This window comes from Dermacentor andersoni, chromosome 3 (assembly GCF_023375885.2).
Source record: "Dermacentor andersoni chromosome 3, qqDerAnde1_hic_scaffold, whole genome shotgun sequence".
In the NCBI taxonomy this organism is placed as follows: Eukaryota; Metazoa; Arthropoda; class Arachnida; order Ixodida; family Ixodidae; genus Dermacentor; species Dermacentor andersoni.
The window spans coordinates 156615768-156638884 of NC_092816.1; the positions used below are offsets into that span (position 1 = coordinate 156615768).

The 23117-nt window shown below is 45.6% G+C and overlaps 1 protein-coding gene across 2 annotated transcripts in view; it reads left to right on the plus strand.

Moving 5' to 3' along the window:
• Positions 1-20886, plus strand: part of clu (clustered mitochondria protein homolog) — a 102817-nt gene extending 81931 nt beyond the window's left edge. For both annotated transcript variants that reach the window (XM_050172853.3, XM_050172851.3), the window contains exons 29-34: positions 1534-1659; positions 2560-2645; positions 5372-5501; positions 6921-7055; positions 8155-8228; positions 14364-20886. In XM_050172853.3, coding sequence (XP_050028810.1) covers positions 1534-1659; positions 2560-2645; positions 5372-5501; positions 6921-7055; positions 8155-8228; positions 14364-14616 — 804 coding nt within the window. In that variant the 3' untranslated portion in view covers positions 14617-20886. The remainder of the gene's footprint in view (positions 1-1533; positions 1660-2559; positions 2646-5371; positions 5502-6920; positions 7056-8154; positions 8229-14363) is intronic.
• The last annotated feature ends 2231 nt before the right edge of the window (positions 20887-23117 follow it).

The following is a 23117-nucleotide window of genomic DNA, read 5'->3' on the forward strand; positions in this document are numbered from 1 at the left end:
CAAAGGTGTTCAAATAATTGGCCAGTCTGAAAACATTCATTTCAACGGTAAAATCTATTTTGTTTCTTTTTACACGGTCAGCACAGTGGAAAATTTGTTTACTGAAATTTGCTTGATGTTGTGCTTCGATAAAATGATCGCTACAGTAGAACATTATAAATTCACATTTCATGGGGCCTAAAAATGATTGAATTGACCATAATGTAAATTACTGGGGCATCAAGAAAACAGTAAACAAATGCTTATTACGTCAACATGCCTTTACTGAATTCATTTTCTGAATGAATTGGCAAATCCTGTTTCTATTGTGCACAAGAGCAGTGCAGAAACTGCGCTTCTCATCTCGTGACATTAACATTCGCAGTGGCAAAGGCCTTGTAACATATTCGCAGCTTCATATTGTTTTGCCAGTGAGCCAGTCGCCAGCAGAACATCTATCCATTGCTATGTAACCAGAGCTATTCATCCTTGAAAGGTTCCATTATGTTTTTGACATTGTGCACGCAACTGTTTCACTGAGTCGAAACTAAACTAGTATTGTTTGCCGCAGCCTCTGCGAATGCAGTTTGGAAGGCATGTGGCGCGTGCTGCACAAAATTGATTTGGAGCATTTGGAAAGCCAAGAAATTGCATCAACAATCAAAGCGAGGGCAGGGCGACATCATGAATGGCTGCAACTTTGTTTGCGGCGACCGTGTTTGCGATATCACACGCTTTAATCAGTCTGAAAAATTGAGCAGCACACCATATGGCATCCAAAATTTTAGTTCCTGTTATACATTGGTTCTGTGGAGTTGGTGCTATTTCTACAAGGGAATACGAATACTATTGAGCAGGTCCGAAGAATCGGGCATCTGAAAAATTTGGCTGGCTCCTGCGTCTCCTGCTAGCATTGCAAACTACATTGAAATGTTTTATAACAACCGCAAGGAGCCAACAGATGAGGCCAATTTCTTGGCTTTGATTTTTTTCTTGTTTTTGTTGTGGCTTATGATTTATCCTGTGGTTGTTACTAAAAATTTTGCCCTTTGGTTCTTATTATTTTGGCTCATTGTAGTGCTTACCAAGAGGAGAATGTTGTGGCTGTAGAAATGCTAGATTTGCGACCCACTTTATTTCTTCGTGGGTATTTTGTCGGGCAAATTACCTACGACAGTATCATAGTGGCTATGGCATTGTGATGTGGCGATTGAGATTGCAGGTTTGATCCCAGCTGTGGCAATGACCGCAGTTTGGTGGGAGTGAAATGCAAAAATGTTTACATACATATTTAGGAACCCCAGGTGGTAAAAATTAATCTGGGGAGCCCTTCACTACAGTGCGCCTCATAATCAAATCAGGGTTTTGGCACATAAAACCCCACAATTAAATTGTTTCAATTGGCAAATGAAATTTCTTCACAATCTAGAGAAGTGACAATCTCTACATCGAGCTTCATTGTAGAGATTTTGGTGCCAACTATTAATTGTGATGAACGAACTACAGAGGAGCAAACCTGCGTCTCGATAGTGAATTGACATTTCTTTTTTGCAGACCCACCTCGCTCTGTACTGCTTCGCAAATTCGCAAGTGACGACGACGTTGAAGCTACTATACCGGGCAAGGTACCTCATGCTGCTCGCATGCGGGGAGAACCATCCCGAGATGCCCGTGCTCGATGTAAGTGTGCCTTGAGTGTTGTGGCATACCCATATGCTTAACTGACACGAGAACACCTTGTAGTGGTGGTGCAGTGGTAGGTAGTGCAGCTGATAAACTTGAGATTGCAGGTTTGGTTGACACTTGTAACGCTTGCATATTCAAAGGCCCGAAGTGTAGCAACTGCTCTGTACGAGGTTTGTTTTCAAGCTAGTGTCGGGTAACCTAAACTGTATACAGACCTTACTCATAAAACTTTCCTATGAAATATCCTGTGATGCAGCTGGGCAGTAGACTCGATGCCACAAACCCACTCTTGCTCAAGACCAGTGCCAAGGGGGCATTTACTAATGTGCACTGTTGTGTCATGTGTCCAACTATCTCCAGTCATGGCCTCCCATATTTTTCAATGCCTGCTCAGTCCCTCCACAATGCACGAGAACAATTGGTCAACAGCTGCAGCACCTTAATCCTGTTGTTGCGAGAGCATGGACAACTTGAGCCGGGCACTGCTGCAGCTCCATGCCTTCTGCATGACATGTGACGGCAGATAGTTGACGTGACTCTAACCATGCTCCAATAAACTTGGACCAACTACAAGGAAAGTGGGCACCCTCTCGGTGACATAGTTTTGGCATTACTGGGCTGGCAATACAGGAGGCCATGCTCTAGCACTCTTTGATGAAGGACAAACAAATTGTCTGCAATTACAGACTACCATGACAAACAAATCAGCGGAAAGTCCTGAGATGTGTGTACTCTCCCTGAATTCAGCGCACTGATTAAGTAAATTAATTCATAGAGGTCAGGTGAGCAGAAGTTGGCCGTGTTGTTGCAATTCACTTTACCTGCCTGAAACTGCCTGATGGTCATATTGAAGCTTCTTTTGACCTTAATGTCTGTTTGTTTTTCTGGTTGCAGAGCAATATTGGCCTCATTCTGCACGCTGTCGGCGAGTACGACTTGTCATTAAGATTCCTCGAGAATGCCCTCAAGCTGAACATTGCGTGAGTGGCATGCCTTATTCTGTAGTGCTCATGGCATCCTGTTCTTAGGTTATCTTTTTAAAGGCTTGTGTCAGGGAGAGCTGTCACCATGGTCATTGGTTGCCTTGAAGTCTGGATAAGAGTCGTACAAAAACGAAAGCTGGCAGAGACCAATGAGCTTCTGTATAACTCTAAGGTGCAAACTTTTGTTGCTAGCTGCATTGTTTAATACATTTAGATATAATGGTCAACCTGCTCCCAACCTCACCACTCATATTTGGGCTTGCATATGTGTAACAGAAACTCTCTCTACTGAGTGGCAATAGCAGCATGGCTTTGCAGCAGCTAATGGCTAGAGGGTTTTACCTAAAGTGCCTGAATATTCTTGCTTCTTTTTTGCGAAGTAGTGGTATTTTCCTCCTTACTCTAGCAACCAGTGTCGTCCACCGCATTCTTCTGGTGGAGTACATGGCTTGGGTTTGTCCACTGCTGTTTCTACATTGCAATAGATAATGTAAAGTAAAAAAAATTCCTTGATGATTGCGATACTCCCTAATCAGAAATTTGAGCACAGCTCTACACGTGTTTTTATTGTGCGATATATTGGCTCATGAAAGGCAATGCATGAGGCAATGCATGAGGCAGCGCGTGAGGCAGCGCGTGGGTGACGCATGGGTGCGATTCACAGCAGCCGCCGCTGCACACAGACCTCCGCACATTCAGCGCTTTATTTCCATAGACGACACGCGCTACTCTAGCGCCATTTTGTAGCCACTGTCGCCGCAAAGCCTGTCTTGTGCAGCACCACGCTTTTCTTCTCACGCTTTTGCCATACCCTCCTCCTCCTCCACTTTCAGTCTCATGGTTCCGCTGAACCCTCCTCTTCCGCTTTTCTCCTCGCGCTCTCTTCGCTACCACCGTTTTTCATCTCCCGCTGCGCTCCGCGTTCGATTTCATTGTTCGCTAGGTTGCAAGGCGCAGTGCCAACGCTCATTGCAGGAACGATGCCCAGGAGCTGCGCTCTAAGAGAAAGTTAGAAACATAGGCCGGAAGAAACACACGCAGCATTGGGCTGCAAAAATAGGACTGATTTTTTTGCTAGTGGTGGTTAGCAAAGTGTGGTTCGTGTCGGAACTCATGGGATCATCCTCGTAAACATGTTGTTACCATGCTTTTTGTTGTCAACATCGTCGGACCGCGTTTTGAAAGAAATGGTGCATGGAAACGGCCTCTAGCTAGAAATCCAGCACCTACAATAGGATGCATCAGCGGCACTTCAAAGTTTAGTGCCAGTTCAGTGTCAGTACACGGTTGTGCAGAACCGACACAGCACGACCTGCACGAGCCCTACGCTTCCTCTCCGACAAGTGAAAGCCACACTGTGAATTCATCCTACACAAAGCCTGCACAGTGGGACATGCAAATGCCGGCATTTTGAACTGGTGAAATGGCTACTGAGGTGAAACACCTTCTGAACTAGTCTAGAAAGTGCAGGTGAATGGAACAGACCTTATATCAACGCACTGCATAGTTTTGTAGAAAAGTGTCTGTGCCGCCAATCACAGGTCATCTGCTCCAAAGCCGGACGATGCATGCACTTTCAAGAGGGAAAAGTTTGCGCATTCTCTGCACTCGGGCTCCCTTCAACACAGTGGACTGCACTGTACTCTGTCTTGATAATGTGGTGAAGGCGACGTGCTTGCATTTTTGCTCGACACTTTTGTGCTCAGGAGATCGGTGATGACCGAGGCAGTGGTGCATCAGGCAAACCAAGCTGGCACGATAGTCGCATTGTGGCGGTTCTTGGCCTTTCTTCAAGCATTGTACGCACTACTGCAGTGTAATCTACAATATTGTCCCGCTGCATAGGAATGAACCAATGACAAAGAAACTTATTGAATAAAAAAGAAATACTTTATTGCGCTAACTTGTGCCTGCAAAGAACATGACTAATTTTGCAGTGACGTTCACGACAGGCACAGTAGCTGTTTGTGAATCGGAGCTGAAGTGGCTGTCACTTGGCCACTATTTATACAGGCTGCAGATCTTTGTCAATCACCCCTGCACGGCATGGTGAGTGTTCATAAATGAGCTGGAAGCTTCGATTTGAGGCGCTCTCCGATAGCAGCACTGTTTTGAGAAACCGTTGGTCACATCGGTGTGGGCCAGTAATGCAAAAGCTCGTTCTTTGAAACATTAAATGATAAGATGTTACATCAATGCCAATGACAAGGTAACGCAGATGCATCACTCAGCATTATCTGGGCAGGAGTGGACAGGGCAGCATGCAACTTAGCAGTGCGGTCAAATCTCGTTATGACGAAGTTGCATCAGACACAAAAACACCTTCATTATGTCCGATACTCGTTATGAGCATATATTTTTTACATGCTGACCCTGGTGGCAAACTTTGAACCTACTTTGTTATATCTGATAATTCTTTGTATTCATGCTCTTTACATTGAAGGTTTGACTCTAATGCTGTCACAAGATGGTGACTGTGCGCTGCGAGAAATGCTAGCCAGAGAGATTAATGACACGAATGGAGCTGTTTATTGGGCTGTCATCATCATCATCATCATGATGGCAGCTGCCCTCAATAGGGATGCCCAATAAACAGCTCCATTGAGGGCAGCTGTGCTCATGCTAATTCCTGTATGCAGTCTTCTCTGCTGCTTTACTTTCGTTCAGCTCTGAAAATTTCCCCCCACTGAGCTCGTAGTCATGTGTGGTTGTCCTGTGTGCAGGTTCTATGGTAGCCGCAGCCTGAAGGTGGCGGTCAGCTACCACTTGGTGGCTCGTGCTCAATCCTGTCTGGGCGAATTCCGATCTGCCCTGCAGAACGAGAAGGAGACCTACACCATCTACAAGGCGCAGGTGTGTGCGTGTGCTGTTGAAAGTGTTTGATTACGACGGAGTACAGGGAGTGACAGCCCTACCTTGTTTTGGGGCATGGTTTGTTGTGAATGCCTCCCACCCTGGGAGTGGTAAGGTTATCCTCTCAGTTGTGTAGCGTTGTTGCCTGCACCAGCTTTTGGCTGGTGTGACAAGTTTGCGAGAGTTAGTGGTCAGACGTCGCAGTTGTTGAGAATGAGGAGATGGCACTGGAGAATGGCGAAAGGAGGGGGGGGGGGGGGCATTTGCTGGTGTTTTGCACGTTGAATAATCATGTTGTTGTTTTCTTTTTCTGTTCTGTGATCGAGCATTAAATTGGGAAGTACAGTTAAACATTGATAGAATGACATAAAAATTGGCACTCACTTTGTTAATCAGAAATATTATTACAGTGAAATACCATAATTGTTGTCTGGACCGCAACTACAGAAGGGTCACTGCCCTGAATTTGGACGTAAACATTCTTTTTTTAAATAATTCGGAAATGATGTGTGCACGAGCTGCAGTGCATCCGTTTTCAAGCATGCGCCTTGTCAGCTCCTGCCTCGCAGCTTTATCTCTGAAACATGTTGACACACTGCAAGGAGACATCTTTTTTCCTCAGTTATTTCCACAGTTGATTGTCTGTTAGTAAGAACCTCGTTAACACAAGTGTTTGCATTGTTATAAAATTTGTTTCGCGAAGTGCCGTAGGTTGTCCCATCATGCTTTCTATAGGCGCCGCTTTCTTTTTCATGAGCTGGTCCTGCATCTGTGCTCTTCCCGGAGAGCGTGCACTCCATGCAGCAGGGGTTTCTGCACTTCGGGCATGCGTTTCTGCAGCAAGCTTTTGTTGCTCCTGCACTGCCTGAAAAGTGTGCAGCTGTTATTGGCTGCAATGCCTCTCTCTCTCTCTCTCTCTCTCTCTCTCTCTGTTTAGTCTCATGCATGGCATAGTCTGCCTCTGAGGATTGAACAGTTCAGTATTGGCACCGTGCATAGAGGCATATTGCTCGGCACATTGGTATCGTATTGAATTGTTTCCGCATTTGACTGTTGGAGGTGAGCCCGTCAACTAAGCACCGTTGCCGTCGTGAAATTCGCATCCCGGTGCACCACGGCTTGTCCTGTCATGCTCTACCCCCGTGCATGCTTGTTCGAGGAACACGTGTGTGGCTGTCTGCAGGGCAGTGCCTGCTGCCGTGCGCAGCCCTGAACATGTGATAGTTTTGTTGTATTTGGGCTAAAAAATGCATGTTCTTTGGGCATCAACTTACTGAAACACTATGACGGCCTGTTATATTGAGGGTTTTGTTCGGTTTAAGTTTGTTATGCCAAAGCTCAACACATTCGAATTTTGATCCCAGTGCTGTTGGCTACGAAACCTCGTGTCCTTCCTAAGATGTCTGTCGTGGTGCGCAGCTTGGCGAGGAGCACGACAAGACTCGCGAGAGCTCGGAGTGCCTGCGCCACCTAACGCAGCAGGCGGTGGTGCTCCAGAAGAAGATCAACGACATCTACAAGAAGAACACCACAGCTGCTCTCCCTCCTATTCAGGTGCGCTAGTCTGTCATGTGCGTTGTGGCACAGTACTCTCGAAGGGACATTACAGGAAAAATAATTCGAGCTGTAGCAGTAAATCGCCGTTCTGCAATTCCAAAAAAACCCACTTACCGTGAGAGAAGGCTTGGTTAACCAGAAGAGAACTCAACAACAAGACAGGTGGTGATGCCACTGCCGCCTTGATCGTCAAACATCAGTGAACAGCGACGTTGTAGATCTTAGTTCTAGTTACCTTTTGGTCGGCAACAATTACCTTCATTTTATTCTAAAGCAGGTAAACGCTGGACTTGGCAAGTTTCAAGAACTTTTGTTGAGCCACAAGGGTCCAAATATACGAGAGAAAAATTCATTACATCACCCTGACATAAAGCCACTAATGTTCCAGCGCGAAGTTCCAGAAATGAAAGTTTGGCGTTCGTTTTTCATTTAGTAATCAACATCCTTTTATGAAATTAAGAAACATAGTTCTGAAAAAATACTGTGCCAGTCTAAGCTAATTTAGTCAACAGTGTGTTCAAAGGGGCTGGTTGGTTGATTTAGTTCTTTTGTTTAGTGTTCCTTTAAGGAGGCACTCTAACTATTTTGCACAGTTGTTGCAGTCACCGTGTGACAGTTAAGCAGTATTTCTTTCTTCTTTCTTTCAAAGCAAAATTATAAAGGTGACTGCAAGTTGAAACAAACATGTTCTCTTTCATATGGTAATGTGCTGGGGACATACATGGTTCATGTTTTATGAGTGTTTTCTTAAAGCAGTAAGAAAAACTTATCTCACTGCACAAGACAAAGGGCACATTGGAATCGGAAGACTCTAACCATGAAAAATTGAGTGCACACCAAAAAATATATATATAATACATCACATTTCTCTCTTTTTCTGGTCATAAAAATCAGCCATGCGTTAGATTCAAAGGCACACTAGGATCTGATGACTATGGTAATTCAACCCTTCACTCCCAGGTCTCATCGGTGTGAAAGTATCGATTGTTGCAGAAAGCAACTGTTCGTATGCCACACACACTAATGCTTTGGCCAATGCCCAATTCCGCTATGCATTAATGCCTTCTTTGCATCACCTTTCTTTTCCCATGCTCAGATCCAGGCACCTTCCCAGAGCAATGTCCTCGAGATGCTCAACATAATCAACGGCATCCTTTTTGTACAGATCAGGTGAGGATCATGTGCTTTGCCGAGCACATTGACGGTTAGAACAAACTTTAGCTAGTTGGTAGGGATTCATGTTGGAAAAAGTTAGCCTTGCAGATCTGGACTCGCGAAGAGGCACAAACGACTGTGTTGTCAGTTTCTGCACGCCTAAATTTTTTTTTTTTTTACATTAATAATATGTAGTGTTTAATGACGCAAGGACCAGAAGTGGCCAGAGAGTGCCATGAGCATTGAATGAGGGGAACGATGTTGAATGTGTGCTGAGCACATTCATTTGCGGGGCAGTAGCCATTTATTTCAAAGCGTAATGTTTCATTTTTCACATGCTCAGTTTGACACACAAAAGATTCTGATCTGAGTGCAGGGAGCCTAGTAAATACACTGGAGCAAAAGTTTGGGGCATGTAGTTCAGAAAAACCATTAAGTAATCAAACTCAAATAATGTATTTCTTTTGGTATGAATGTACTGTCCGTGGCCAGAAATGAAGGTACACAAGAATGATGCTTGGTCTTTAGGGTTAAGAATGTTATCATCCTGTGTAATTATCAGTACATGTTTCATCTTGCTTTGGCTCTTAAAGAAACTGCAAACCCTTTCTGTCGTGGGGTGTCATGCAAGCAATTTATTTTCATGAAATGGAATTCATTGTAGCAGGATTTATCTGTACCGCAGCTATATATATACTATATGGGCTCAGTATCATATTTCAAGCTACAGTAGCTTGACAGAGGCCATTGTAATATCTGTGCACTTATTCTAGCAAGTAAGGGACACCGTATCTGAAATACCGTAGAGTGTAACCTCAATGTGACATGCATAGACGTGACAGGCTATCATATAACGGAGTAAATCTAAAATTTGCGAATTTGTTTAACCAACAGCTTGTATGATTATTAAAAATATTGCATATACAGTCGAACCCGACTATACCGAACCCGTTTACATCGAATTATTCTATATATCGAACAATTTCTGGTCACGGTATAGTTACAATGAGTATATATAGCAAAAATTACGCTTACATCGAACAAATATTGCAGTGACTCCCGATATATCGAACGTCAAGCGGCGGAAAAGTGCCCCCAGAGGTTGGCTTTTCCTCGCGGTAGCGGGGAAACCCGGCGGCGCGGCTCCATCCAACCGCTCTCCCTACCGTGACCGCGCTATCTCGGGCTGTTCGGGCGAGCCGTCGACACTCCCCGTGTCGCGCATAGTGGAGTCTATTAGGCCACCATCCTCCCTCTTTTTCTATCATCTTTCACTTGCCACCCCTCTCCCCTGACGACGCTTCGCCGTGCTCCCACACGGGTTGCAGAATCAAGCGTCCTTCCTTTCTTTAGATCACTATCTAGCGACACTCCCCAGCAAAAGATGATCCTGGCCCGCCTACAGCGCTTGCTCAGACAGCCAATCAGAAGCTCTTGTGCTCTCTTCGTGCAAGATGGCGAAAGTGCGAGTTGTCTGGCTGCTTCTCTGGTTTATCGTGTTTGCGCCTTGTGGGCCTTCTCCCGCAGTGTTGCCGTGATGAAGCGGCAGAATTCGCCTTTAGTCGTGAATCTCGAAATCATAAATCGCGTCGAACGCGATGAAAAGTTGGATGTCCCCGCAGCGTGCAAGATTCCGAGGAGCACTGTCGGCACGATTAGGGCTAAAGTGGCCAGACTCGCAACCCGGTGCCCATGGCGCCTGACGCATACGCACGGCCGTGTACGAGGGGTTCTTCATACGTGCCGGTTTCCGCGTGCTCGGTGAGGACTGTAAATTCTGATGAATGCGACGAAGCCGTTGCCGGTGTTGCCGAAGTTTGGAGCTAGCTGACAAAACTTCCGGGACATTCGAATCAACGGTGGACGAGTTTGTAAGTGCAGATGATGGTGTCGCGACCACGGTAGAGCCCGGAAACGAAGACTACATCGCCGACATCGTACCGAGCACAAATGACAGTAGACACATTGAGGAAAGTAGCTACGGTCCTTTGCCCATATCCTCCGAAGTGATTGGTGCACTCGCATTAGTCCGGCGCTTCTGCGCGAATGCGGAAGGTTGCGGCCTCAGCTGCTCAGACTCCTTAGACAACGTGGGGAAGTGCGTGCGTCGCAGGCAGCGAAATTGCCCAAGCAGAAGAAAATGCAGGACTAATTTATGCCAAACTAAGCTAGTTTCCTCAATAAAATTATTTTATAAATGGTATGTGCTTTTATGACATCCAATTATTTAGCAGGCTTATATCGAATTATGCTCTATATCGAACTGATAGGCGTTTTTTTGCGAGTTCGATATAGCCGGGTTTGACTGTAGTGGAAGGTATTTTCATGTCAGATGTGACTTTGTTATAATGAGCTTCAATTGAAGGTACACTCAAAACCGGACATATCAAATTATTGTCTACATTGAGCAGTTGTAACGTCCACTTGGAAATCTCACGCGTGTACCTTACACGCATATTGTCTCACCCTCACACATTTTCACTCTCACCCAAAGCACAAGGTGCTTTGAGCCGCGATAGGATCTTATTGCACTTGGACTTTATGTGGATCATGATGAGGCTACACTTCAGCAGTCGCTCTTGTCGCACCATGCGTGATTTGAGAGATGCGTTTGCAAGCAGCCACTTGTAATTGTCATTTAACCATTTTCGTCCGCGGAAGTTTCCATTTATTGTCTCGGCATCCCTTTGCGGCGGAAGCGAAATTTCATTGTATTGATGTTCTAAATGCGTGGTGTTCTGTGGACAAGAGGTTATAAAAAGTTGAATACTTCGTTATATAGAGAATTTTGTTATATCGAAGTTCGTTATATCAAGGTTTAACTGTATATTGAACGCAGTGCCCCTGCAAAGTGTGCCTTCTCATAACAGGAATGTGATAGTCTCTCGTGTCATCTGAAATAATCATGTTGACGAAACGGCACTGTTTCGGCAGATGTTGTCAAGGCATTGCAAGCGAAAGGCATGGAGGAAAAATTTGCCAGATGCGGGCCTCAAAATACTGAGGGCTCGTGCAGCAAGGGGCTTATTTTCACTCTGCAGTGCCGGATCGGTTTTAGTAATCTTCACCTCGCTAAGGCTCTGTAGTGCAGTGAAGCATACTAATACTAGCAGAAATGCGTAACCATCAAGCAGTGAAGCAAACTAACCTGCGGCCGTTCATTATAGGAGAGAGGATTGCCACGCCAGTTCAATAACGCGAAAGGCCTCCCGCCTTGCTACACGCGCTCCACGAGAAATGGAGGGCACTCAATCTTTTGCCTGACTGGCTCCGTGCATGGGGATCTACAAATTTCCACTTTTCATGTTCTCTGACGTCTATCCGGAAAGTGCAGTTTTCAGATGAGCTTCAGGTAGACATATCTTATACTTTGAATTGTTTATATATTGTCGAACTATTTTGCGATCCTCATCGAGTTCGGTTATCCGGGTTTGACTATATTGCTTCTTGCTATGCGCAACAGCGCAGCAGTTCCATGTGCAGCAGGACATCTGCTTATTTAGGTAAATCTTTTGATCAGTATTAATTTGAGTTGAAATTCACTACTTGTGACACAGTTGAACCTTCATATAATGAACACAGATATGATGAAATAAACCTAAAATTATTCTTGCCTATATCAGCGTGTAACGGATATACAGTCAGACCTCGATATATCGAACATGGACATATCGAATTATTGCATATATCAAACACTTTCTATATCACCTGGAAAATTGCATGCATCTTATACTTTTTATTTCGAACGGGGTCGGGCGTAAAATGGATATATCGAACTCTGCCACCCCAGACCACGTGCGCTCTGTTGACAGGCGGCGAGCTTTCCCGCAGCACCCTCTAAGATAGCGTTGGTGCGATGGGTGCTCCCGACAGCTGCGCACTATAGCTGCACACATCGATCGCGCCGAGGGCGCCATTTGAACATAGTGAAATACAGACGAGGCTGCTTGGCTAGTTCGACAATGTCAACTATGCATTGCATTTGTCGCACAGACTCCTCCTCGGTGCCGCACTCTGCGCCTGCCACGCGTGCTCACTCGTAGATGCCTTGGCAGATGCCATGGGGCCGTGCACCTGAAAACGTTTTTAAATTCTTTGTCGATTTTGATAAAACTTGCCGAGTTTGTTTATTTGCACTCTACAAAGCTTTACCTTTCTGGGGAAAAAAAGAAGAATTGCAGTGATAGCACAAGCAGAAGCGGAGATAATGCACCTCTAGTGCAGCATCATCATCAAAATTGCGGTTTTGAGAAAACAACAAAAAACATTTCACAACAAATACGTGGAAAGAAAGTTTGAAAAAACGGCACCAAAGGTCATCAGTAGGCACTAGGTATAATTCATGGCCGTTTGGCCATTGCCGGTCGACGACATAGCATGCACTGCGAGTACGTTCACTTCAAAAGGATTACACGTTTTCAGGCCCTCAATTCCCCGCAAGCAAACCACAGTCAGTTTAGTAGCAAGGCCTTAATCCTGATCACTCTGCACAAGATATGCAGAACCACCGCAAGTATTACACGAGAAAATGCTGAGGAGATTGTTCAGTGCTACAAGTCCGACAACAACGTACAGAGTAGCGGTCTTCGCGACCGAGGCTGTTGCCCGATCGGCGGTCGGATCTTCAACAAAGCGCCGAATCTTTCGCTCCGTGGCCGTCGTAAATACAACCTTGTTGAGCGTAGCTTTCTCATGTGCTCTTATCTCATCCACTTCCTCTTCTGTAACGACAGCCGTGTTCAGTTCTTATGCAAGTGTAACCGGCGTGTGGATATACGTGATAGGCGACACCGTTCGCTGGCCATACGCCTTCGGCGGCGAGCTGCCGAGTATCCGTGCCGACTGCGATGACGGCATCGCTTTCGGGAGTTTATTGCGTCTCGTACGTTTCTGCCCATAACGATTCACGGAACGAAACTTTGTTCGACCTCCAGCATATCCAGCGTCGCAGTCCCTAGACTAAGACGGAATGGTGGCTGTTTTTGTCGTTTCAGCGCTCGAGGTCCTTGGAGCCAATCATGACTCGCCATCTTGATCATATGCTCAAACTGGCCAATAATAGCGTCCACCGCAAATTTATTTTTCTGTTTCTTTTTCGTGACCGTAGCACCGGCAATGTTGCCGACCGACGAGTGAAAAAAAGCCAGAAACGTGAGCTTTTGATTGATACCAAAATGGTGCTGACAGAGCGCGTAGTTACAGAGCTATGCATGACGAAAATCAGACGCGATTTGTCCCCAATTTAAAGGGCAATGCTTGCAGATTCGCATCTTTAGATCATGATAACGAAAGAACTACGTAGTATTTTGTAACCAAACTTTGGTGATAGGCACAGAAGCGCACCAGGAGCGCGGAAAGTAAAAATTGAAAATTCGAATATTGGGCTGATTTTCAGTCCCAAAGACCTGTGTCCCCCCTTAATACTTCATTATTGACAGTGTTTGAAAATGCTTCAATTGACGGACGTGGAGATTGCAGCAAAAGTAGCGGCCAAACAAAGACGCTTCTGAGGTTGATCCGGCAAGCGCTGATGTTGTCCTGCTCTCGACTTCAACTGAGGCTGTTGCTGCTTCGGCCTTTCTATGCTGCTACTGAGGCACCGGCCTATCGCTTGTGGATCGTTTAGACTATGTTGAGGCTTCCGTGTTTAAGCACGCGGCTGCCAATAAGCAGGCTACACTGCTGCAGTACTTTCAGCCAAATAAATAAATACCTTATGTGAGCTTCAAGTGAGTATTTACTGCACCACGATTGGGGAGCGATTGGAGATCGTTGTGTGGAGCGCGCGATTGGCTTAGGCGGCGCTGACTTCACGCGGCTGACAAAGTCGGCGTGGCCGAGGCTAATTGCCTGCGGCGCAACCGAACGCACTCTCTGAACAGCGATCCCCGATCACGCCCTTGGTGCATTGATTGATTTGCAGAAGCTTTTGATGCGTTTTTTACGCTATTTTATATATCGAATTCTGGGTATATCGAACTATTTCGCAATCACCGTGCTGTTCGATATATCGAGGTTCGACTGTATTCAAGAGTACTTTCCTCTCGGCTTGTCAAGCTGCGACCACCATTGCAGCCAACACAGCCGCAGCTTCTTGGGTGTCTCATTAGAGAAATTGCATTTCCCTCCCACCACCCTTGCCTCCCACAGTCCGCAGGACATTGAAAACTTCAAGGCCGAGTTGGAACGCCGACAGCAGCTGGCTGCAGCCGAAAAGAAGTCTGCCACTCCTGATGAGGGAGCAGCCGCTAAGGAGCCGTCGGACGCTTGTAATGGTGGTGCTGTGGCACAGTCTGGTAGTGCGTTGACAAATGGCAGTAGTCCCGTCAACGCGACGACAACAACGACGGAGACGTCTTCCTCTGGGGATGCCACCGTTGCAGCCGAAGTACCAAGCCGGTGAGGAGGACGGCATCGCATCACCGTCGCCGACATTACCATCTGAGAGGCATGCATCCCTTCCGTCAACTTTCTTGTGTGGAAGACTCGTGAGACAATACCAGCACCCGCGGGGCTTGCCGGATGGACTCTTTAATCCGTGCCCGTCGCATCATCTATTTACTCTTTCCCCCCACCCAGGCTCTTTCCCCCTTTTCTTTCTTACACAATGTAGCATTGTAAATTTCCCCGCTCATTCTTTGCACACCTCAATTTACCTTTTTCTTCTTGCTGTTGTGGTTTTATTACTTAGATAGCAAGTGCACGAAATTGAGTGTGACTTCTTCCTGGCTTGGGAGGGAGAGTTATTCTTTTTTTTTCTCTCTCTCTCTTCAGGCTTAGCCTTTTTTTTTTTTTTTTTGGACAAGTGTGCTGTGCATATGTCTTCTGGCTCAACGACATCCTTTCTGAGGGAAGTTGCACTTAACCGTGGAAGCGTACCGCATTTATTTTTTTTCTCTTGCCTACAGGCTAAAAGAGTCGCTACTTTCTTAACGCTTGACACACACCGCATCAGAAAATGACTGTGCATAGGAAAGCAGAAGCTTTCATCGCCAAGTAGCGTGTAAAGCCAGAGTTGTTGCACTCTGGAGCTGTCCTTCCATAGTGGTCTCTCAAACAGCACATGCATGTCTTTTGTTTTTTTAAGTATGCCGCAAACAGATCAAAGCAGCTGTGGTGGATTTTTTTTCCGAGATCTGTTGTCTGAAATGCTGCTGTTTGGCAATACTGTGCTAGAGCAATCGCTGAGCGAGTGAAAGTAGACTCTGCCCAATTGCGGGAATGTACCGTAGCGAACCGTTGGCCGTCGTTGCTAGAAAGCGTCCAAGCTCATGTCCTTCTGTGCACATATTGCAAATGAGTTGTGCTGTCCAATCAATGAACCTTCCTGTCTGCAATTGTGAAGCTGCCATTTTTCAGACCTTCCGTTGCCTCGTCGCAGTGAAGGTAATGGCGACGATGATCGAGTCTAAAAATGACCAGGTATACACGAGTAAAATATTGCCTGCTTGGTTTTTTTTTTTTTCACATTAAGCTAACTTGTTTAATAAGCACTGTTTTGCATTGTTTTGCCCCCCCTCCCCCTCCTGGCACTTCCTGCGCACTTCATTTGCTTGCTGGCAAGCAGTGCGATTGTTTGCAAGCTGCAGGTTTTCAAGCTCGTGCAGTCATTTCCGGTTTAGACTACTGGTGTCGTTAGGACTGAAACTTATAGCATGTAGGGGAGAAAAAAGAAATTGCGAAACAGCTTCGTTGGGCACCCTGTACAGCGTGCTCATCTGCATAAGTGTGAAGGGCCAGTGCAATCTGCGGGATGTTGTTTTTTGTGTAGGCATGATTGGGGTTGTTTAATGAGCGTCCTGTATTACCCTGTGATTTCCGAGCGGGAGCAGCCTAACTAAAGCCCCTGCATCCACGCGCCACCGCCGCTTTCTTAAGTAGCGACAACCTTTGTTGTGCGCTGCCTTTTCCCCTCACACCAAATCCGGTTCCGTCATTTCCGGTTTCAAGATTTCCGGTTCCGGCATTTCCACTTCCTGGAATTGCGCTGCGGGAATTTCCACTTTGACTGCTGTTAGACAATGGTGAGACGCCCGCGCGTGCTTAGCAGAGCTGTGGCAGTCACCATGAGAAGAATGCAAAAGCTGTTGTAATCCGCTGAAGTAGTAGTTCATGGTCGCTGTTTTCTAAATGCACGAAAAACGGCAGTGGTCTCCAAGTGCACAGGCACTACATTCCACTGTACGTAGTCTCTCGTGACACAACCTGTCGCAGGTTGACGCGAAGCAGCGAACACAATCGGATCGTTGATTACAATAGGCGGTGGTTCTTGGATGGAATCGCATTCACAGTTTAAACCGCAGCTGGTGCAGTTAAAGCCTCTCCATCGACGCGAAAGTAAACAACGCTAGAAAAAACAAAAAAAAAACATAGCATCACTTCCACTCGGAACAGGAAGCTGCAGCTACATAAGTTCCGCTTGACGCCGGAAGCTAAGGGGGTGAGTGGGAGAGGAGTGTGGAGGAGGAGGGTAGGTTGGCGGTACTTAAACTGGTCGGCGGAAACGTGTATGGAGGGGCTTTAAGCATAACGAGGCAATTATAACTCTATACACGCAGCAACCAGTCACTCAATCTTGTATTCAGTGACAAGACTTTTTTTTTCTTGATAGTTAAACAGGGAATGTTGGAAACGGGTATCGTGTAGCAAGCCAAGCCAAGTTTTTTTTTTATATACATATATTTTAGCTTCTTGTTTGGCAGCACTTCATTCAACTTTGTTATCGTGATGTGGAGCGAACACAGAAGTGCATATCTAGTGTGTATAAGAAAAACCTTTTTATAACTGGCGACAACACCTGCTGTTTTGTTAGAGCAGAAAACTCGTATGAATGCATGGGTACTGTTGAAGGCTGTGCATGCCCATAATAATATTGCTTGTACATAACTAGCTGGAAAGCGAGATAGTCAACATGTTTCAAAGATCTTGCTAGTTTCTCAGTACGATTCTTTTGTGTACTCTTGTGGACAACATTGCAGTCTTCTCTTGCAAGGCTGCTTTTTTAACTGTAGTGACCAAGAAGTCACTTCAGTGCAGCTGTCAATAAAATGTGCGTTGCTGTCCTTTTTGGAAGTTGAATTATGCAGATGACCTAGCCAAGTACTTTTATTATTCTTTTGTTGAGAACCGTCGTGCTCGATTTTTGTTGCTTTTTCTCATGTTGGCACATAGAGAAGACTACTGGTTGAACTTCGCATAAGTCACTATGCAAAACTCCTCGACAGAGAGTGTGAACTCTTTCTTGGGAAAGAGAAAGAAGAATGTCCACAGTGATGTTTTACTTGTCAGTCACTTCACACATTTGAGGAAGTGGTCATGTCCTCAGATACGAGAATGACTGGGGGAACAGTTCAGGCCTAGCACAAGGGTGAGGTGCGATATATCTCATTCTCCGTACGACTGGCTCCCCGTTCTTGTGTATTAGCGCAGTACAATTCGCTCCTGCAGTGTGTGCAACTGGGGAACGCTGCATGTGAATGCCTTGGGGCAGTTTCTACGTACACGTGTTCAAATGGAACCTTGCCACTGCAGGTGTTAGACTGCGCCGAGATGCTCCAGCGCCCAAGGAACCAAGTTTCAGTGCCTTGAAAGTGTTAACGTACGGACAAATGTTGGGTGTGTATTGAGTGCGCATCATGCCCATGAGACTTGCTGGTGGCTACAGCTATGGTCGAGGATATTTTAATGCTTTTCCCCTTGCTACCCTGCAAGAAATTGCGCTGACTGTCGTCCAAAGGAGAACAAATTTCCTCTGTGGCGCTCGCCTTACGAAAGGTTCACCAACCCAACGTTGAAAAATGCTTAACCAGTCCACAGGGCAACTTTTTAACAGATGTGAAGCTAGGTTGTGCATGAGAGCTGGGCCAGCTTTTTAAGAGACATGAAGCGAGGCCCATGCATGGCCTTGGCAGTTGGGGTGAGGGATTGTTCCTGGCTGACGCTGGCGGTGAATTGGTATGCAAACCACTGCATTGCTCGAAACATTGTGCAACATGTGGACCCCCATTTATGACATTGAGGACAGCAACAAGTCGCGATGCAACCTGTCCTTGCATACCAAGCATTTCATTGTTTTTCTAGTGATGTCACCATACCAAAGTGCCACAATTCCTGATGATGACATTTTTTAAAGGATGGCAAGGGCAGTGTAAGCGAAAACTTCCTTGGCCTTGTAATGTGTCGCATCTACACAGATTGCTTTGTGCATGAACTTGTTTCACAGTGCTGCCGATGAACTGCCGACCATTTCTTTTTTGTCCCTTCTGACATGTTACTTTCTCGTTCTCGCTTAACTGTTGACGTAGTCTGTGCATACTGCTAGTCAACTGTGTGATGCTCGTGACCAGTGGCTGACTGTAGTCAAGAGAGCGGTGTGCCTTTTCAGTGTCTACGAGTGAGCTGTATGAGTGGCCTTCTGCTTATGTTGTGTAAACTCACATACGCTGTCTTCCTTTCTCTGCACTACCTGTCTTGACCGTGCACTTGTATGTTGTTGTTGTTAGAACGCTCAGCAGCACACACTTTTGCAAGGAACTGCGGTGGGGCTCCAATGAGTGCTGATCCGGAGCCTGACGTATGTCGAAACTGAGATGCTCTGGCGACGCTGGCAAACAGCTTTGTTGGAGTTATGGTGTTGCTCTGACAGGCAGTTTTGGTGACTTTGGCAACACGATGAAGCGAATGCACATGCTTATTTTTCCCTTTGTTGCTTGGCAAGTTTTCTCAACTTAGCTGTTATGCAGACAGTCGCACTTCTGCTCTTCAACCATTGTGAACAGTTTTGTTACAATCCCAATTCTTTCAAGTCCCCCCTCCCCCCGTAGCATGTTAGTGGCCAGAGCTCTTCTGCTTTGTTTCGCTGAACTGTTCATTTTGTGAACAACTATGGGTCTCATGCAGTCACCATTGCAGCTTTGTGCTTCCGTAGAGGAGTCAGCATGCAGAATGCAGCTTTACAAAAATGCTGTGTGCTGCTTCCGCATCATGTGTGCTCTTGCTTGCTGAAGATTTTATAAATATCTGCGCCCACATTTGCAAATTTTCTTTTATGCAAGAACATTTAATGTGTGCTCGGTGTTTGGGCACCCTCTCCTCGTGATCGGCATGATATCGAGATTATCACTATGGCGACAACCATTCTTGGTACCAGAGCACTTGCATGAGAGAAGGCTTGCAAATTACGTGGTACGGTTTATCTTACATGAGCCAATCATGCACATGGGCGCAACGTTTGTGGAAGGATATGCTCGCCATTGCGTTTGAACTGGTTGGCGATGTTGCAGGGCTGTTGCTCATCTTCCTTTGTTTTTTCTATTCATCTGGAGGTGCGACGCCTCCCGGTTGTCCATAGTGATGCACCGTACCATGTGGCTCAGAAAAATGTTAGCCTCTCTAGCTGTGCCTCTGTCCCACTATGACAACTGGAACTTTTTGAGCGTACTCACATTCAGAAGTGTGTAGTACACCAAGTCACAACAGTTCCCTGTTGATTTAATGTGCAGTGCACATATGTCAGTGTTGCTGTACGAAAAGCAGCTGTAAAAAAATGTCTCGGGCACAAAAGTTTTAAAAAGTCCCACTGCTTTGTCTCAATATGCTATACAAACCTGTCGGATCCAATTAAGACCAACAAAGACTAATTGTGTTCCATGAAGATAGTAAATGCAGCTCTTTTCCTATACTTCACTTGTCTAACAGCATAATGTGTAAAACTGATGCTTAAAAATCATGCATAGCAAATGAAGGCATTGCAGAAGTTGGTGTTGTGCAGCTGTCTTCACAACACTTTCCTAGCAACTCATCCACGGACATTGAAAACCAGCAAATGCATGCCATTCAGAAAGTTAAACTGAAAATCAGTGCCATTATTTAAAAAAGAATAGGTAATGCCAGTCTTAAACCAGCCAGGTGGCGACAGAAGTACAGCATGAAGGCTGCAATGCCCTCTTGCCAGCTGGTTGTGGCCAACATTTCAGAAGACTGCTTTGCTGCTTCTAGCTTGCACATTCAAGTACAAGATGCAGTTGACTGCCATCTTTGAAGACCAGTACCATACTTAACGAGAAAATTTTGTTTCATTTTTCCCACACAGTGGGCAATGACAGAAGGAAAGGCAGACAAAGTTTGATAGTATGTGCCGTCTTCTGTTGAAAGTTTGTTGGCTGAAATGTGAGCTGAGACTCCTTTCTGAAAGTGAGCCATGGTTTGTGCAGCAGATGCTGAAGGACGTGTTAGGCTAACTCGGATGCAGAAACGTAATCCTGGTAGCTCATTTGTACACAGCAAATTATTAATCTTAGAAAGGCTTAGGTATTAGTGGCTCTTTTTATATCCCAATCCATAGCCCAACATGCTGCCAACTTGCAGGCAAGGAAAGTGTTACAGAGACTAATACAGACACGGAACACCCTGGCCGATGATTTTGGTTGATGCCTTAGATGTTTGCATGTAGCTGCACTTTTCTCCTTCCTGTTGCTATGACCTTTCTTCAATATTATTTACAGGTAGTTGAGTATTAGCAGTTACATAGGAGCTGGGCTACATTTTTTTGTTTGAATAGATCCTAGCATTCCATGTGTTTCATAGAGAACAACCTAGCCACTTTGTTGTACAAATGAGTCAGCTTGTAAGGTAGCCATTGTTAAAAAAAAATAAAATGTTGCATCAGTGCTAACCCATCGTTGTCTGTGTTCCACAGCAGTTGACACTGAAATTAAGTGTATGTCTGCCTAATCTACAACGTGCAAATGGAGTACAATTCTTCACAACGCACGCACACATGTGTGTGCAAAAATTCCGAAGTTTCGAACAACAAGTTGAATACTGCCCTATTTGATTGATTCAGTCCTCAACTTGAATAATCGCTGCATGTTTGTAAAGCCTGTTATTTTTCTAAGTGTTTTCGAATATTTCAAGTTTGCCAACTGCGTGCAGTCAAGCACAAGATCGGACATAAAACATGGAAAGTTGCGCGATGTAGCACACTACGTCACTCAGAGAGTCGGACTTTTCTAGCTAAACTGCCATCATGTACTCGTCACTGAGTTCCGAGTACATGAGTAAACTGATTTCCTCCTATTGCTCCATTTGTGCTTTTAATTAGCAATTCACAGTGCGCAATCTCATGACATGCATGCCAACATTGTTAATATCTAGGATGTCAACATCCTTCGATGAAAACCTGCTCATTATTTTAAAAGGTAACCTTATTTCTGGTACGATCTTATCCATATTTGACTTTGTTTCAAAAATTTCTATTAACTCAACCCTACAGACTTGCGTCTCGACACCACAAAGGTGTTAATTGAACGTTTGCCACATGTCAAACCGCCGCACCTCTGATCCAGACGACACTGCAGCGTGGACACTTGACGGTTGAAGGGCGCTCACCCCACCATTACCTGGAAACCTGAGCAAAGGATGAAAAGGAGGGAACCACGACAACGTGCTGAGAGGCACAGTTCATTAGACGTTTGCGACGAGTCAAACCACCCATCTCGGCACTTATCCAGCCATCAAGACAGCATGTAAACCGGCTATTGCAGGTTTCCACGAAAGGCCCTCACCCCGCCCTTTACCTGGCAGCTTGAGCGAAGTAGGGGGGGGCAACGACGAACGAACTAGGGGTCGACGGTTGATTTCCCACAGATTCCTAACCAGTTTCTTTGAAGGCGGAGTTACTGCGGGTTATTGCAAGCATGGGCGTGGTATCGCAACGGAGTCTACAATGGTGATTTGCTGCTAGACAGTCTTTAGATTCCCTAGTCGACTCGCCTAGGAAAGACGAAGGTATGAAAAGCAGAGACTTTTAGAGAGTGAGGACAGAGGGTCCTGATGTGAACTTGGACGCTTAACTTGCTGCTGCATGAAGTGGGCTTCCGTAACAGGAGCTGTGCGACTAAGCTAAATAAACCCTTTTTTTCCCTCCATTTTCTACAACCTAACGTAGTAGTCAATGGGCTTGGTGGATTCCATGCCCCGAACACCACCCTAGCCGCAACAACACGCACACTTTTATACTGGGTTCAGCGTCCTTTGCTGTTCCAAAATTGTAGGTGCCTTTATTGGTGGAACCACTATAGATGACATCTTAGGCGCGTTGAGGTGCTAGTCGGTAGTGTGAATCGCACTGACTTTGGGATTTCCCTGTGCACCTTATTAAAAAAAGTTTGTTTTGCCCGAAGGACAACAACATTGATAGCAATAGCAAAGTATTAGAAAACTACATGAAGTAAGGGTCGTAGTTTTATCGGTTGTTTCAATTGAAGCAGACACTTGCTCAGTAATTAAGAGGCATGGTTCCACACGAGCACAGGCAAACATGAGATCTCGCTGGTGTGATAAATAATGGCACCAGCACCAGCAAGCGAACAGCTTCGTGTGGAATCTCGCTTCAACGTGTCTCAGAAACTCGAGGGTAGGTGACCTCCAGCACTAAATGCGCAGAAAGACAACATGAAGCCACCAGCCATCTCCTCTCACCTAGCGTTTGCACCTGCCGCCAAGGTAACGTTCGCATTGCTGCGTCATGCACAGAAACGGCCGGGCTAGAACTTGCATACCTGCCAACCCTCCCGATTTGCCCGGGAGACTCCCGATTTTTGACTGAACTTTCCAATTGTACGATTACTGTCTTATGTCTCCCGAAAACGAAAAATGGTCTCTGTTCGCGCAATAATGGTTTTTGCGAAACCGGCACCGCAGAATCTACAGCCACTTCGTAATCGTCAACATCACCAACAACGGCCGCACTGGCACCATCGGTATCATCAATTAAGCAGCTGTCTACTAATATTTTGAAAAGTCAAAGTTAGGAAGGTTGTTCAAGAACGGTAGTATTTGCTCTTAATTAAACCTACCTCTACGTATAAATCTCATTTACATGCACTTTGCTCATGCACACGT